Consider the following 17,209-nt stretch of genomic DNA (forward strand, 5'->3'; position numbering starts at 1 on the left):
TCCTGTCAGGTCACACCAAGGCCCAGTCACGCCAAGGCCCTGTCAGGTCACGCCAAGGCCCCATCATGCCAAGGCCCCGGCAGCTCACACGAAGGCCCTGTCAGGTCACGCCAAGGCCCCGTCAGGTCACGCCAAGTGCCCATCATGCCAAGGCCCCGGCAGCTCACACGAAGGCCCTGTCAGGTCAGGCCAAGGCCCCATACCCTGCTCTGGGGGGTGATGGGGTCTCACCAGCGGGCCGGACCAGGGGCGGGGCTAGTTCAGGGGGCGGAGCCTGGCGCCACTCCCTCCCCCAAGCTCCTGAATCACCACTCTGAGCAGGGCCGGGCCGACATTGCGCATGCGCCTTCCCAACAGCTCCCTCCTTCCTTCCCCCACCCTCCACCGAGGCCTCGCCCACTGCGCAAACCCCGCCCCTTTCGGCTGCCTCCGCCCTCCAGCGGGCTCCCCACGCATGCGCACTTCCTCCCTTCTGTTTTGTGGCGGGAGTCAGGATGGGAGTTGTGTGCTGTGCCTGGGAAGTGGGCGGAGGGCTGGGACTGGGAGCATTGGGGCACGTGCACAGCTGGGGCGCTGGATGCACTCGGGCATGTGCATAGCTGGGAGGGCGGGTGCACGCATGGGCGAACAGGTGCACGGGAAGGAGGCATGGGGCACAGGGAAACAAGTGCACAGCTGGGGGCTGGGTGCATTGGGGAGTGGGGTGCACGGCGGGGGGGGGTGCACAGCTGGGTTGCCGAGTGCATTGGGGAGCGGGGTGCACGGCTGGGGGGCTGGGTGCATTGTGGGTGGGGTGCACAGCTGGGTTGCCGAGTGCATTGGGGAGTGGGGTGTACAGCTGGGGGGGCTGAGTGCATTGGGGGTGGGGTGCACAGCTGGGTTGCCAAGTGCATTGGGGGGCGGGGGGCACAGCTGGGTGTATGGGAGCAGGGTGCTGGTATAGCTGCATGACTACAACCAGGAGAAGGTGGGGCTGCTTGACTCATAGGCCTCTGGTCACCCCACACACACACACACACACACACACACACACCACGCGACACCCCAGCACAGGAAACCACCAAACCCCAACATCTCCACCCACCCATCTGTGTTTGTCCCATCACAGTGGTTGCTATTCTGCTTGTGGTGACTGTTGCCAGGGCACCGCGTGCCTGATTGGCAGGGGCTTCTGGGGACAGGATATTGGGTGGGGAGAGGATGATACATGGGTCTGCTTTCCTATTGCCCCATCTCTGCCCCCTTGGGCTCTCAGCCTGGACTACCTGGGGTCACTACCGTGGCCCCCCACAACAGCCAGGCCGGGAGGGGCGGGCACAGCTGCATCCACGGGCATTTGCTTCCTGCTCTATGCTGAGCTCTAGACCCCCAGAGCTGCGACAGAACCCAGGAGTCCTGGCTCCCAGCCCCCCGCTCTAACCACTAGATCCCACTCCCCTCCCAGAGCCAGGGAGAGAACCCAGGAGTCCTGGCTCCCAGCCCCCCGCTCTAACCACTAGATCCCACTCCCCTCCCAGAGCTAGGGAGAGAACCCAGGAGTCCTGGCTCCCAGCCCCCTTCCAAGCGATTTAATCACTCCCTGAGACAAAAAGCTATTTATTTCTATTCCTGGTTCCCCAGCAGCGGCTCCTTATTTTGGGCAAACCTCAATGGGGAAGTGAAAGCCCCAGTTGCCCAGGGGAGTGGGAATCTTATTAACCCTTTAAAAGTGGGGCTCACAGACCTCATTAACCTGCGGTCTTTGCTATCCAGGACTGGGGTCCCTGGCTGGCCGAGGCTGCTAGTCTCCCATAGGCCTTCCCATCTGCCTTCCGTTTGGGGGGAGGGAGTTAGCAGTGGGGGGGGGCTGTGAAATTTACGGGGTTCTGTTCAAATGTTTGAGGGTCTTTCATGACGGGGCACAAACTCCTGCAGTTTGATTTTTGGTGGGCAGCAAAGTCTGAGTCTTGTGTGTGGGATTTGGGCATTGTTCGCGGGGGGGGGAGGGTGGAAAGCTCTGAAGTTCCCCTGCGTTCGGGGATGCGCGCCCCCCCCCCCCCGGGAAGGGAAAACCCGGGGGCTGTACTTCGCCAGACACACGCCAGCCCCGTCCGGCCCCTCCCTGCTGGGGCGGCTGCCAGGGGTAGGGCTGGGGAGCGGGGGGAGGATTCAGGCGGGCAGAGAGAGGGATAGAGACAGCCGGCGCGAAAGAGGAGAGACCCCCCCCAGCCCGTCTGCAGCACCAGGTATCCCCCACCCCCTCCCGCGGGGGGACCTGTCCCCCGTCCCCCTTAACTCCCAGCTGGGGGACCTGCCCACTTTAATTCTGTCCGGGGGGGACCTCCCCCGTCCCCCTTAACTCCCTGCTGCGGGGCCTGCCTCCCCTAACTCCCTGCTGGGGGACCTGCCCCACGTCCCCCTTAACTCCCTGCTGCGGGGCCTGCCTCCCCTAACTCCCTGCTGGGGGACCTGCCCCCCGTCCCCCTTAACTCCATTCTGGGGGACCTGCCCCCTTTAACTCTGTCCTGGGTGGACCTTCCTCCTTTAACTCTCTGCTGGGGGACCTGCCCCCTTTCACTTTGTCCTGGGGGGACCTGCCCCCTTTAACTCCCTGCTGCGGGACCTCCCCCCATCCCCCTTAACTCCTGCGGGACCTGCCCCCTTTCACTCTGTCCTGGGGGGACCTGCCCCCTTTAACTCTCTGCTGGGGGACCTGCCCCCTTTAACTCCCTGCTGCGGGATCTCCCCCCATCCCCCTTAACTCCCTTCTGCGGGACCTGCCCCCTTTAACTCCCTGCTGCGGGATCTCCCCCCATCCCCCTTAACTCCCTTCTGCGGGACCTGCCCCCTTTCACTCTGTCCTGGGGGGCCTGCCCCCCTTAACTCCCTGCTGCGGGACCTCCCCCTGGCCCCCCTAACTCCCTGCTGGGGGACCTGCTCCCTGCCTTCCTTAACTCCCTGCTAGGGGACCTGCCCCCGTCCCCCCTAACTCCCTACTGGGGGACCTGCTCCCTGCCTTCCTTAACTCCCTGCTGGGGGACCTGCCCCCGTCCCCCCTAACTCCCTACTGGGGGACCTGCTCCCTGCCTTCCTTAACTCCCTGCTGGGGGACCTGCCCCCGTCCCCCTTAACTCCTTTCTGCGGGACCTGCCCCCCTTAACTCCCTGCTGGGGGCCCTGCCCCGTTAACTCCCTGCTGGAGGGGTGTCTGGATCGGTCTCTATCTGGACGTTTCCTTTGCGGAGTGTAGAAGTTCTGCGTTGGTTGCTGTGCCCGGTGGGGGGGGGGCGGGATCCCAGGGCGCTGGCTCCCCCCCCCATGCTCTTGGTTTAGATGGGAAGAAATAACCCCTGAACCCCCTCCCCCGTGCGCTAGGCGGCCCCTGGTATCCCCTCCCACCCACAGCATCCCTGCCCGTCCACAAACAGCTAGAGCCCCTCCCCCAACACACACAGTGCACCCCACCTCACCCAACCCTCCAGCACCCGCATCGCCCCCCCAACACACACAGCGCACCCCACCCAACCCCCCCAGCACCCGCATAGCCCCCCACCCAACACACACAGTGCCTTCCCTCCCCACCCCACCCAGCCACCTCAGAACGCGGAGCGCCCCCCCCCCGGTGTACCCCCGCGCCGAGCACACACAGCCCCGGGGAAGGGCTCTGTCTTCGGATCCATCCAGCCCTTGGACTCTGCTCCACTTGGTATCTGTGGACCCCCATCCCAATAGGAGCTGGGCTGAGACCAACAGACACCTACAATGGGGTAGAAGCCAGTGCCCTCTGGAGGGAAAATGCCCCGTGTCCCATTCCCTGCTCCCCATAACTAGCCAGTCCCTGCCCTGGGGCCAGGTGGGAGCCTGCACCCCCTAGAAGAGAGAAGCCCCATACCCCATTTCCCAGCCCCTGAGCCAGCCAGTCCCTGTCCTGGGGCCGGCTGGCACCCCCTACAGGGGACAGGCCCTGTGCCCCATTCCCCACCCCCCTGAGCCACCAGTCCCTGCAGATAGGAACTGGCACCCCCTGGAGGGGAAAGGCCCCGTGTCCCATTCCTTGCTCCCCATAAGCAGCCAGTCCCTGCTCTGGGGCCGGATGGGAGCCAGCGCCCCTTAGAAGAGAGAAGCCCCATTCCCCACCCCGCTGAGCCTGCCAGTCCCTGCCCTGGGGCCAGGTGGGAGCTGGCGCCCCTAGAGGGGAGAGGCCCCGGGCCCCATTCCCAGCCCCCCTAGCCAGCCAGTCCCTGCCCTGGGGCCAGGTGGGAGCTGGCGCCCCCTGGAAGGGAGAGGCCCCATGCCCATTCAGTGAGGCAGCCAGTCACACCCAGGCCAGCACCACTGCAATCAATGGTCAGTTGTTTGTCTCTCTTCAATGGTGTCTTGATTTAGAACAGAAAATACTAACTTGTGGCTGAATGGCCCCGGGCTGGGAGCCAGGCCGGTCACCAGTGCCGCCGGGCAGGGCAGGGGCTGCCTTTGAGGGTGTTACTGTGACTCAGGGTGGCCCACAGTGCCCGTGTGGGGTGCTGGGCTGCAGGGAGCAGGGCAGGGGGCTCAGCAGGGGGCGCTGGGCTGCAGGGAGCAGGGCAGGGGGCTCAGCAGGGGGCGCTGGGCTGCAGGGAGTGAGGCTGAGGGTCAGGAGGGGGCGTTGGGCTGTGGGGAGTGAGGCTGAGGGTCATGAGGGGGTGCTGGGCTGCGGGGAGTGAGGCTGAGGGTCAGGAGGGGGCGTTGGGCTGTGAGGAGTGAGGCTGAGGGTCAGGAGGGGGCGCTGGGCTGCGGGAAGTGAGGCTGAGGGTCAGGAGGGGGCGCTGGGTGGGGAGTGAGGCTGAGGGTCATGAGGGGGCGCTGGGCTGCGGGGAGTGAGGCTGGGGGTCAGCAGGGGGCACTGGGCTGCGGGGAGTGAGGCTGAGGGTCAGCAGGGGGCGCTGGGCTGCGGGAAGTGAGGCTGAGGGTCAGGAGGGGGCGCTGGGCTGCGGGGAGTGAGGCTGAGGGTCAGGAGGGGGCGCTGGGCTGTGGGAAGTGAGGCTGAGGGTCAGGAGGGGGCGCTGGGCTGCGGGGAGTGAGGCTGAGGGTCAGGAGGGGGCGCTGGGCTGCGGGAAGTGAGGCTGAGGGTCAGGAGGGGGCGCTGGGCTGCGGGGAGTGAGGCTGGGGGTCAGGAGAGGGCGCTGGGCTGCGGGGAGTGAGGCTGGGGGTCAGGAGGGGGCGCTGGGCTGCGGGGAGTGAGGCTGAGGGTCAGGAGGGGGCGCTGGACTGCGGGGAGCAGGGCAGGGGGCTCAGCAGGGGGCGCTGGACTGCGGGGAGCGAGGCTGGGGGTCAGGAGGGGGTGCTGGGCTGCGGGGAGTGAGGCTGAGGGTCAGGAGGGGGCGCTGGGCTGCGGGGAGTGAGGCTGAGGGTCAGGAGGGGGCGCTGGGCTGCGGGGAGTGAGGCTGGGGGTCAGCAGGGGGCGCTGGGCTGCGGGGAGTGAGGCTGAGGGTCAGGAGGGGGCGTTGGGCTGCGGGGAGTGAGGCTGAGGGTCAGGAGGGGGCGCTGGGCTGCGGGGAGTGAGGCTGAGGGTCAGGAGGGGGCGTTGGGCTGCGGGGAGTGAGGCTGAGGGTCAGGAGGGGGCGCTGGGCTGCGGGGAGTGAGGCTGAGGGTCAGGAGGGGGCGTTGGGCTGCGGGGAGTGAGGCTGAGGGTCAGGAGGGGGCGCTGGGCTGTGGGGAGTGAGGCTGAGGGTCAGGAGGGGACATTGGACTGTGGGGAGTGAGACTAGGAGTCAGGAGGGGGCGCTGGGCTGTGGGGAGTGAGGCTGGGGGTCAGGAGGGGGCGCTTGGCTGCTCAGTGCCAGGTGAGGGGTCCCCATATAACCAGCCCCCGCGTCCCACCCCAGAGAGGCTGCATCTCAGCGCCAGGTGAGGGATCCTCGTATAAAGAGCCATCCAGCACAGAAACGTGGGGTGGGGGGAGCTTGCCTGAATCCAACCCCAGAGGGCGATGGAGCCAGGGGGAGGGCGGGAGTCCCACATGCTCCAGATGAGAGGCCAGCCACAAATTGGGAATTCTTGAGCAGGAGGAAATATTCAGGGCTAAATTGATGGGTTCTGGTATCCCACCCCTTCCCTGTCCCCCAGATCAGACCCCCGGGCCCGTCTACCCCGATATCCCACCCCTTCTCTACACCCCAGATCAGACCCCCGGGCCCGCCGACCCCGATATCCCACCCCTTCTCTACACCCCAGATCAGACCCCCGGGCCCGCCGACCCCGATATCCCACCCCTTCTCTACACCCCAGATCAGACCCCCGGGCCCGCCGACCCCGATATCCCACCCATTCTCTACACCCCAGATCAGACCCCCGGGCCCGTCTACCCCGATATCCCACCCCTTCTCTACACCCCAGATCAGACCCCCGGGCCCGTCTACCCCGATATCCCACCCCTTCTCTACACCCCAGATCAGACCCCCGGGCCCGTCTACCCCGATATCCCACCCCTTCCCTACATCCCAGATCAGACCCCCGGGCCCGTCTACCCCGATATCCCACCCCTTCCCTACACCCCAGATCAGACCCCTGGGCCCGTCTACCCCGATATCCCACCCCTTCTCTACACCCCAGATCAGACCCCCGGGGCCGTCTACCCCGATATCCCACCCCTACCCTACACCCCAGATCAGACCCCCGGGCCCGTCTACCCCGATATCCCACCCCTTCCCTACACCCCAGATCAGACCCCTGGGCCCGTCTACCCCGATATCCCACCCCTTCTCTACACCCCAGATCAGACCCCCGGGCCCGTCTACCCCGATATCCCACCCCTTCTCTACACCCCATATCAGACCCCCGGGGCCCATCTACTCTGGTATCGTACCCCCTCTCTGTCCCCCAGATCAGACCCCCAGGTCCATCTACTCCAGTATCGTACCCCCTCCATGTCCATCAGATCAGACCCCCGGGCCCATCTAACCCGGTATTCCTCCCCCTCCCTACCCCCGAATCAGACCCCCAGGCCCATCTACTCCAGTTTCCCACCCCTTCCCTACCCCCAAATCAGACCCCCAGGCCCATCTACCCCGGTTTCCCGCCCCCTCCATGCCCACTGGATCAGACCTCCAGGCCCATCTACCCTGGTATCCCACCCTGGCATCTGATAAATGGGGAGATTGGGAGCCAGGACTCCTGGGTTCTCTGCCTGGCTCTGGGAGAGAAGTGGGGTCCAGTGATGCAGATGGGGGTGGGATGCTGGCTGGGCATGTTCTAGGGTGGCTGTGGGGAAATCCAGCTCCACACCCCGTGCTCACATGATCCCGGAGCATCTGGAACCCATTAGGGGAGGCTGGGACAGAGGGATGTTTGTGTGTGTACATGGGGGGGGAGGGGAGTCAGAGATTCGGGGCGGGACGGTGCCTGGGGGAGAGGGGGGCTGGGAACTTCCCGCCTCACAGTTAGTCTTCCCCCTTGGATTGGAACCGGGAAGTGCGTGGGGACTAGCGGGAGACTGGGGAGTGGGGTGTGGAAGGACTAGGGGGGTAGCCAGGAGTCTCGGGGGAGAGGGGTGTGGGCGGGCTCCTGGCTGGTTTGGGGTGGGGGAAGGCCAGGTGGGTGTCCTGACAAAGGGGGTGTGAGGATCTGGCCCAGGCCTCAGGAGGTGTTTGGGCATGGCCACGTTCCCCATTGACACCCCCTATCTCCGACACCCCCCCCAGCACTCGCCATGAGCCTCCTCCTCTTTGCCATCACGGGCCTGCACGTCCTCATCCTCGTGCTGCTCTTCGTCGCCACTCTGGACAAGGTGAGACGCCGCCCCCCCCAACACCAGGCAGAGGACCCAGGAGTCCTGGCACCCAGCCCCCTCCCCTAACCACTAGCCCCCACTCCCCTCCCAGAGCCAGGGAGAGAACCCAGGAGTCCTGGCTTCCAGACCCCCTGCTGTAACCTGTGGACCCCATTCCCCTCCTAGAACTGGGGATAGAACCCAGGTGCCCTGGCCCAAGGCCCCAGGCTGGGGGAAGGGAGGGCATCTCAGGGCCCTGTGCTAATCCCCCTTGTCCCCCCCCAGTCATGGTGGGTGCTGCCGGATGATGAGACCGTCAATCTGTGGTACGACTGTCTATACGACAACAACACCCAGAGCTGGCTGTGCGCCTCTGTTGCTGAGAGCCGTGAGTGGGGGTCCCGGAGCCGGGAATGGGGGTGTGTGTTCTGGGATGCGGAGAAGGGGGTGATAAGCATGAGGGGGATGGTAGAGGAGTGCCAGGTGGTGATGATGGGATGGGGCAGTCCCAGATATTCTGAGCCAGCCACGCCACACCCCAGAGGGGCCACATCTCTGTGCCGGGCAAGGGGTCCCCAGATAACCAACCCCTGTGCCCCACCCCAGAGGGGCCGCCTCCCAGTGCCGGGCGATGTCCCTGTATACCCAGCTCCCACCCCCCACCCAGAGGGACCACGTTCCAGCAGCAGACCAGGGGTCCCCATATACCCAGCCCCCGCGCCCCACCCCAGAGGGGCTACGTCCCAGCACCAAGGGAGGGGTCCCATATACCCAGCCCCCGCAGCCCACCCCAGAGGGGCCACGTTCCAGCAGCAGACCAGGGGTCCCCATATACCTAGCCCCCGAGCCCCACCCCAGAGGGGCTGCATCCCAGCACTGGGGGAGGGTCTGTGATCTCACCAGCGGCTTTTCCTTGGTCCCCAGAGTGGCTCCAAGCCGTCCAAGCCCTCATGGTCCTGGCTATGCTCTTCTCCAGCTTCGCCTTTGTTCTCTTCATGTACCAGCTCTACACCATGGAGCGTGGGGGGCTTTTCTACGCCACCGGCGTCTGCCAGCTGTTGGCCTGTGAGTAACCAGCCCCCGCGCCCCGCCCCAGAGGGGCCGCATCCCAGCACCACTTTTCTCCCTGGCTCTGGCAGGGGAGTAGGGGCTAGTGGTGTCAGTGGGGGTGGGAGCCAGGACTCCTGAGTTCTATCCCTGGCTCGGGCCGGGGGGGAGTCTAGTAGTTAGAGCAGGGGGGCTGGGAGCCAGGACTCCTGGGTTCTCTCCCTGGCTCTGGGAGGAGAGTGGGGGCTAGTGGTTAGAGGGGACTGGAAGCCAGGACTCCTGGGTTCTCTCCCTGGCTCTGGGAGGAGAATGGGGTCTAGTGGTTGGGGGGTGGGGCTGGGAACCAGGGCTCCTGGGTTCTCTCCCTGGCTCTGGGAGGGGAGTGGGGGCTAGCAGTTAGTGGGGCTGGGCTTGGAGCCCGGACGCCTGGCTGCTCTGGCCTGAAGCTGCCCCTCACCCCTCCGCTCTCTGTTGTCCCCATCCCCGGTGCAGGTATCTCGGTGTTCACGGCCGCCTTGATCTACGCCATCCACGTGGATAAATTTCACCTGCACCGGCAGTCGGGCGGCTCCTTCGGCTACTGCTTTGTGCTGGCCTGGCTGGCCTTCCCCCTGGCGCTGCTCAGCGGCGTCATGTACATCCACCTCCGCAAGAGGGAGTGACCCCCACCCCCATCGCAGGGGAGCTGCTCGTGACCATGGCCTATCCCTTCCCCCTGCCCCATGGCGGCCTGGCCATCACATGCTGCTGGGTCCCTGGAGCCTGTCCTGGCCACACCCAGCTCTCTCCGCCTTGTCCGTACCGGCACCCCTAGGGTCAGGTCCCCCTCTGCATGGGCACCTGCTCCCCTCCCGCCTGTGACCAGGCCCCATGGCCATCCCCTGCTCCCCTCTCCGCAGCCCGTTGTGGGTGGGGGACAACCCTGGTCATGGAGGGGATCCCCGGCTGGGGTGACACTCCAATCATCTCACTGAACCTGAACATGTTGGGGATGGGCCCCCCCCCGGCCATGCCTTACAATCTGGGTGCCACGCATACAAATCTGGGGGTCACAGCCCTTGCCCATGCCTGGCAGAGATGCCCTGGTCTCACCCCTCACAGACACATGCTCTGGTCTCAGATCCCCCCGTGGGCACATGCCATGGTCTCAGATCGAGCCATCACCGGCTGCAACCCCTGGCTCGCTGCTTCATTCTGCTCCCACGCGGGCGTCTGGATGGGTGGAGTTGGGCACTGGGGTGTTGGTGGCAGCGCTGAGGGGCCCCCCCACTGCTCCCATCATGGCATCTGCTCTCACCGTCCTGGTGCAGAACATGGCTTACAAATGTGTGGTCCACCCCTCCTTGAGAGGTGGCAGTTTCACAGTGCAGCACCTTCCCCTCTGAAGGGAGGAGGTAGGCACCAGGGGGGTGGTCCCAGGGGAGGGACACCCCTTCTTCCCCAAGGCGGGGATTTCCAGGCTCCCATGGGGCTATAGGGAGCCTTCCTTCAACGGCATCTCAGAGCACGGCTTCCGTCCAGCCCCGCGCCTGGGCGCCATCATTTATATCTTTGGACAATAAAAGTGACCTGATCGAGCTGCCTGGTGGCTTTGACAGCACTTGTTTCTGGAGCAAGGGACTGTGGGTACGGCTAGGCCGAGCGATCTGTGGCAGTGCCACAGACACCCCCATATGACCGTCTCGCTCCAGGAGCAAGGGAGTGTGAGCACGGCCAGGATGACCGCTCTGTGGCAGTGCCACACCCCCCGCCATGTGACCGTCTCCCTCCAGGAGCAAGGGATTGTGAGTACAGCCGGGCTGAGCAATTTGTGGCAGTGCCACACACACCCCCATGTGACCATCTCCCTCCAGGAGCAAAGGATTATGGGAAGGGCCAGGCCACACACCTGCCCCTGGCCACACCAAGTCTCTACCGTGCCTGATGGGGGTGGAAATCACTCCCACGCTGGAAGGGGCGGCTTTGCCCCCAGGCTGGCATGCCCTGCAAAAATCAGGGCTGGTGCAGGAGCAGGGATCAAACAAGAAATCTCTTTATTGCACTGCAAATACAGTAGAAACTCCCCTCCCCGCAGAGAGGCTTTCAGGCCAGGGAATAAAGCTGAGCTCCTAAGGTTAAGACATTTTACCGTCGCTCACTGGGGGTGGGAGCCTGCGTTCTGGGAAGGGAGTGAGGTCTAATGCTCAGAGCAGGGGAGCTGGCAGTCCAGACTCCTGGGTTCTCTCCCTCGCTCTGGGAGGGGAGTAGGGTCTAGTGGTTAGAGCAGGGGGGGCTGGGAGCCAGGACTCCTGGGTTCTCTCTGTGGCTCTGTGAGGGGAGTGAGGTCTAGTGGTTAGAGGGGGCCAGGGCTGGGAGCCAGGACTCCTGGGTTCTCTCCCCAGCTGTAGGGAAAAGTGCTGGCTTAGAGCCTAGTCAGTAGTCAACATGGCCAGCTCCCCCGCTGACGTGAACCAGCCCTGGCTCCCTTGGAGGCAATGGGAGGTGTGCTGTGTGCCGCCCCACCCCTCGCAACTAAAGTGCTTTCAGTTCAGGGGAGGAGGCCCAGCGTTCTTCCACTCCTGCCCAAAAGTCTCTCTTTCTCACACGCAAATCGAGGCCAGGCCCCCTGAAAGTCAGCAGCACAGGAAAGCATGGGAGGAGCCAAAGCGAAGCAGCCCCTGCCAACCAGCCGGCCCGTCTGAAATCACGGCCTGAATTCTGCATGCAGCCCCGCTGGCTCGGGTGGGCCCATCTCGCTCCTCTCGCAGCACTGCAGACGCTCGCTCCAAGAGAGGCGCCGGGTGCGAATCCATGCACTACGGGCAGCCAGAGCTGGGGTCTGGGCACACCGCAGAGAGGGTTTGGCTGGGAGAGCTTTGGGCACTCTCTTGCTGCCAAAAAGAAGGGGGATCCAGGGTCCAAATCCCTTGCTGTGGAGGGGGCTATAATGGAGCCAGAGCCCTCCTGGCTGAATGGACTTTGATCCACTGGTGTCGATGGGCCGGCGCTCCCCTGCCGACTTCCCAGCATCCAGCTGGCAGAACCCCTCAGGCACCAGGCAGCCCAAAGGGGATTAACGACCCAGCAATCCAGCCCTGGCAGTAGCTGGGTAACGGCAGGGCCATGCCAAGCATGGGAGTTGGCGGGACTCCCAGAATGCACCAGGAACATGCTCAGAGCATGTGAGCATGGGGGGGGGGAGCCTCAGTTCTCCTCTCCCCTACAGGTGTTGCATGCTCAATAGAGGGCCCCCTTCCAGTGCTGTCCCTGCCCTTCCCTCCGGAGCAGCTGTATCACAGCCAGGAGAAGGATTCGGGGGTGCCTACACTGCAAACAGCCAGGGGGCATCAGTGGGACCCAGGGGCCATGGCGGGATTGGCTCGGTGCCCCCCCTCTAGGCTGAGCAGGTGCCGGCAGGCGCGGTCGGCGCAGAAGGAGACTTCCAGGCCTGAGTGGAGCCGCAGCCACGACTGGACGTGCTCCTGAAGGCTAGCCACTGTCTCAGGGTCTGGGGAGAGAGGTGGTCTGAGTCACCCCTAGGGAGAGCACCCCCTGCTGGAGAGCGCCCCCTCACTGCCAGCCCTGCCCCCCCATGAGAGCACCCCCTGCTGCGGAACTCCCCCTCACTGTCAGCCCTGCCCCCCCCATGAGAGCGCCCCCTGCTGGGGAGACCCACACACACTCTCAGCCCTGGGGTCCCCCCAACCTGATGGGGAGACACTCTCGCTCAGCTCTGCCCCTCTGAGTGAGAGCGCCCCCTGCCAGGGAGACCCCATCTCTCCACCCTGCCTCCCACTGAGAGCACCCCCTGCTGGTCCCTACCTGCGGGGCCGTGCGGGGGCCAGGCTGGCTGTTGGCGCAGGAAGCTGTGTGCTAGGATCAGCTCCTTGGCATGCTCCTCCTGCGCCCGCAGCACCAGCGCGCCCAGCAGCTCCGAGTTGTTGGAGGTGCTGCGGTAATACAGCATGTGCGCCAGCTCCAGGGAGTGGATGTTCCGTCGCTGCCCGAACACCTGCGCGGGGAGCACGGGTTCAGGACGCCTGGGTCCTGTCCCCTGCTCGGGGAGGGAAGTGGTATCTAGTGGTTACAGCGGGGAGCCCAGACTCCTGAGTTCTATCTCCTAGCTCTGGGAGGAGAGTAGCTGCAGCACCAAGGCCTGGCAACTCAGTGGCTCCTTTCAGACACCGACGGGAGCCTTCAGGCCGTGTGGTCTCATGGGTAGGGCACTGGAGCCCTGGGTGCTCTTCCCAGCTCTACCCCGACCTCACCTCAATTAGTCAATCCGTGTCTCTCTCAGTTTCCCCTCTCCCTTGTCTATTTAAATTGTGAGCTCTTTGGTGCAGGATCTGTTTCTATGAGAGTACAGAGGACCCAGCACAACAGGGTCTTCATGGCACAACGGGGGCCCCCGATCTCGGGTGGGAGGGGGTCTGCCCAACGCCTGGCATGACGGGAGTCCCGATCTCCCGACCAGGGGACTGCGCGGCCCCAACCTCGCCAGGGCACCTACCTTCCAGGCACGGAAGGTCATGAAGGCGCCGAAGCAGAGCAGCAGGAAGCTAGTGCCGATCTTGAGGTCGGACAGCACCACCATGCCGACGTTGACGAAGAGGGCCAGCCCGCTCACCACCAGCGTGACGTTCAGCAGCGTCTTGTAGAAGATGGACGTGCGGATCCTCACGGCCGGCAGCAGCTGCTCCAGCGCCTCCAAGGGGATGTCCTTGAAGCACTTCAGCACCAGGTGGGCGTTCCTGGGCCGGGCCGCCACCAGCACCCGCTTGAAATAACGCCTGGGGGTGAGCAGCACCGTCAGCAGGGTGGGATCTAGGGACAGGCACCGCGGGTGCAGCCCCCTCAATCGTGGCTCGGGCCATGACCGACAAGGGCAGCGAAGGGAGGTCGTCAGCACTGATTGCTGGAGGAGAGTGACCCCTACTGAGCCCCCCACTCCACTCCTGGGGCACTGGGGTCAACCTTGACTTTGAGGGGAGAGCACCCCCTACTGAGGCCCGAGCAGAACAGCGCCTCCTAGCACCGCCCTGGGGTTTTGGGGTGAATGCTGACTGCCAGGGGAGAGAACCCTCTATTGAGTCCTGTACCTCATTCCCATAGCACAGTGCCCCCAAGCCATTCTGCTCCCAGACATCGTGGCTGGAGGGGTAAGAAGAGGGGGGTCCTTGCCTTTCCGCGGGGGTCCGGGCCGTGCCAAACAGCCCCTTCCGAGGCCCCAGCGTGGATTTAATCGGGAGGACTCCAACACGCTGGCCAAGGGCCCAGAATCGGATGTACTCGTACTGATCCAGGTTCACCGAAACCTGGGGAACAAAGGGGAACCTACAGCCACAACGGGATGGGTTGCTAAGCCTGGGTCCTCCCAACACAACTGGCCCTCGAATGCGGCCGCTTCTGGGGAGGCCACAAGAGCTGGTTATACGGGGACCCCTTGCTGGGCACAGAGACGGGGCCTCTCTGGGGTGGTGCATGGGGGCTGTTCATCCAGCAATCCCTTGCCCAGCGTTGAGATGCAGCCTCTTTCGGGTGGGGCACAGGGGCTGTTTATACAAGGACCCCTGGCCCATTGTTGAGATGCAGCTGCCTCTGGGGTGGGGAATAGGGTTTCTTCATTGCACAGCCCAGGGAGAGAAGGGAAATCCTGTATACCTGATGGGATTATAGGCAGGCAGGAGGGTCTATCCTGAAGTGGCAACCAAGGGAGGGGCCGTTGCAGGGGGCAAGAGGCCTGCTGGCTCAGTAGCAGGGCACGGGATCAGGGGCAGAAAGGAATTCGCTTTTCCCATGTGTTATATTGGGGCAGTGCTGGATGGGCTGCTCCCCTCCCCAGAGGTGGCCGCACCTGGACGTCATCCTGAGGGTGATGCACGATGAGGGCGTAGGCCAAAGCATCCTCCGACAGGCTGTTGAAGTTGGCCTGATCCAGCACTGGTTCCAGCTCAGCCAAGACCTGCCGCTCCTTAGCCAGGCGCTCGGTGTCGCTCAGAACCATCTCTGGCAGGGTGTCCCGGTCGGGGTTAATGGGGTCGTAGAGAGCCTGTGGAGGGGCAGCAGGAAGGTACTTGTGTGTGGTACACCCAGCCCCGAGGATCCCACAGCACCATGCCTGAAAAGGGATCTGTTCACTTCACGCTGAAATGCAGCCAACCTTGGTGTGGAGCACTGCAGCTGTTTATACAGGGACTCTCACCCGGTGCTGAGATGCAGCCAACTCTGGGGTCAGGAGCGGGGTCTCCCTATACAGAGATCCCTGACCCAGTGCAGCCATGCAGCTGCCTCTGGGGTGAAGAGAAGGGTCTGCTTATACAGCGATCCATCACCCAACATTCAGATGTGGCTGGGTCTGGGGTGGGGAGCAGGGTCTGCTTATACAGCAATCCCTCAACCAGTGCTGAGATGTGACTGCCTCTTAGGTGGAGCAAAGAGACCTTTTATAGAGAAAATCCACAAATAAGCCCCCCTACCAAGCCCCTGCCCTACTCTCTGCAGCACAGACCCCCTAGGGCTGCCCTGGGGCCAGCGCTGTCACTGGAGAGCGCCCCCTACCCACTATGTTTTCTTTCACCGGCTCCCACTGAACCCCAGCCCGGCTTAGCTATTTCCAAACGGGACTCTGTACCTGCAAGCGCCCCAGGCGGGAATGGTAGTGATGCAGGAGGGAAGAGTCCACTCGCGCCACGAAGGCCAGGAAGGAGGCGTGCTCGGCGTCGCTGGAAGAGTGGAACTCCTGGAGGGACAGTTAGCGCCAAGTGTGGATTCACAAGGGACCAACATCCCCAGATCCGAGGTATATCCTGTACCATGCGCGAGAGCCATCTCCTGTGCTGCCCCGACTGCCTAATTGAGAGGCGGGCACCTCTAGGGTGGAGCGGTATGGTTGTTTATATAGGGACCCCTTGCCTGACGCTGAGAAGCAACCGCCTCTGGGGCAGGGCTGTTTATACAGGGATCCCGGCCCGGTGCTGAGATGCAACCTCTCTGGGGTAGGGCTCTTTATACAGCAACCCCTCTGGGGTGAGATCGGCTCTGATTCAAAGAGGATTGCCCTGTACCAAGTCACCCACCTTGCTGCCGCCAGGTGTTTCCCAGCAGTCTCCCCTCTGTGTGCTGCCCCTCCCTGGCAGTGCTTCACTTTGTGCTCCCCCAGGGAGCGCCCTGTACCTTGAGAAGGGCGCTGACCAGCTGCCCCTTGGAGAAGGGGATGAACCGCTCCCTGTACTGCTCAGCCCACCCCTGAGGCTCCACAGGCTTCCACATCCTCCGGTACTCTGCCATCCGGGAGGCGAGGGAGGCCGTGCCGCGGCAGGGTGGCCCCGGCACCCCTGTCCCCAGGGCGGCCCAAGCCACACCCAGCATCCTGAAAGAGAGGGAAGCATCAGCCCAACACAACACAGCCGCCATAGCCCTGCAGTGGGCAGCTCCAGTTCTGTGGCCAGCTCAGTCCTCAGACAAACTTCGGGTCACAGGGCCCGTTTATACAGGGATCCCTTACTGGGCACTGAGATGCAGGCACAGGGGCTGTTTGTATGGGAACCGCCTCACCTGTGCTGAAATGCGGCCTCTCTGGGGTGGGGCACAGCGGTTGTTTATACAGCAACCCCTTGTTTGGTGGCGAGATGCAGCGTCTCTAGGGTCGTGCATGGGGGCTGTTTATTCATGGATCCCTCGCCCAGGAACCAGGCTGAGACCCAGCCACTCAGTTCACACATGGGCCCAGCAAGCAGAGGTTGAATGAGAATGACTTTTAGCACTCATCTGATGCAGTGGGTATTCACCCACGAAAGCTCATGCTCCAATATGTCTGTTAGGCTATATGGTGCCACAGACTCTTTGCTGCTTTTACAGATCCAGACTAACACAGCTCCCACTCTGATATTTTAGCACTTAGTTTGGGAGAGAGGGGAACCAGCATCCTCTGGAGAGGCAGGCCCCATGTTCCATTCTCTGCCCCCCTGAGCCAGCCAGTCTCCAACCCTGAGGCCAGATGAGAGCCAGCACTCCCTGGAAAGGCCCTGTGTCCCATTCCCTGCCCCACTGAGCTGCCCAGGTCCCCCCGCTCTGGGGCCAGAAAGGAGCTGGTGCCCCCTAGAGGGGAAAGGTCCCGTCCCCTAACCACCCACCGCCGCCCAGCGGCCATATCTCTGGCCAGTGCGAGCCTGTTTCTCTGTTGTGTCCGTTCCCAGGAGTCAGGTCTTGGAAGACTCTTCAGATTCCTCCATGGCACCATTTAAACCCTCTGCCCCAGCAGAGAAGCAGGTGGGGCTGCAGGATCTTGGGGGGGGGGGAGACCGACCACCGGAGAGTTCAAAGGTCGCCAGTCCTGGGGGCAGGATTAGCAAAGTTGTCTTGGCTGCTGTGCAAGGTTCAAAGGTCACCAGCCGTGGGATGGTGGCACCGAGGGCGTCTTGCCACCCTGCAGGGTTCAAAGGTCGCTGGCTGTGGGTGC

At 63.8% G+C, this 17,209-nt stretch overlaps 2 protein-coding genes and 1 long non-coding RNA gene across 3 annotated transcripts; 1 reads left to right on the forward strand and 2 right to left on the reverse strand.

Annotated features, from left to right (window-relative positions):
* The first annotated feature begins 2,107 nt into the window (after nucleotides 1-2,107).
* Nucleotides 2,108-9,578, forward strand: EMP3 (epithelial membrane protein 3). Its single transcript, XM_050927586.1, has 5 exons — nucleotides 2,108-2,225; nucleotides 7,658-7,743; nucleotides 8,011-8,113; nucleotides 8,650-8,790; nucleotides 9,265-9,578. Exons 2-5 carry the CDS (start codon nucleotides 7,666-7,668, stop codon nucleotides 9,432-9,434), a joined length of 492 nt encoding a protein of 163 aa, XP_050783543.1. The 5' UTR covers nucleotides 2,108-2,225; nucleotides 7,658-7,665; the 3' UTR covers nucleotides 9,435-9,578.
* On the reverse strand, nucleotides 2,460-3,232 carry LOC127036566 (uncharacterized). The gene is made up of 3 exons (XR_007770177.1): nucleotides 3,127-3,232; nucleotides 2,757-2,913; nucleotides 2,460-2,663 (listed from the first exon to the last, which is right to left on the reverse strand). It is a non-coding gene; the product is annotated as an uncharacterized LOC127036566 (long non-coding RNA).
* A 1,210-nt stretch (nucleotides 9,579-10,788) lies between the features above and the next one.
* On the reverse strand, nucleotides 10,789-16,992 carry TMEM143 (transmembrane protein 143). The gene is made up of 8 exons (XM_050927546.1): nucleotides 16,884-16,992; nucleotides 15,925-16,120; nucleotides 15,383-15,490; nucleotides 14,606-14,800; nucleotides 13,933-14,066; nucleotides 13,262-13,541; nucleotides 12,574-12,763; nucleotides 10,789-12,259 (listed from the first exon to the last, which is right to left on the reverse strand). The coding sequence occupies exons 1-8, from the start codon at nucleotides 16,988-16,990 to the stop codon at nucleotides 12,099-12,101; spliced, it is 1,371 nt and encodes a 456-aa protein (XP_050783503.1). The 5' UTR covers nucleotides 16,991-16,992; the 3' UTR covers nucleotides 10,789-12,098.
* Between the last annotated feature and the right edge of the window lie 217 nt (nucleotides 16,993-17,209).

The sequence above is a fragment of the Gopherus flavomarginatus genome, chromosome 18, assembly GCF_025201925.1.
Source record: "Gopherus flavomarginatus isolate rGopFla2 chromosome 18, rGopFla2.mat.asm, whole genome shotgun sequence".
NCBI classification, from domain to species: Eukaryota; Metazoa; Chordata; order Testudines; family Testudinidae; genus Gopherus; species Gopherus flavomarginatus.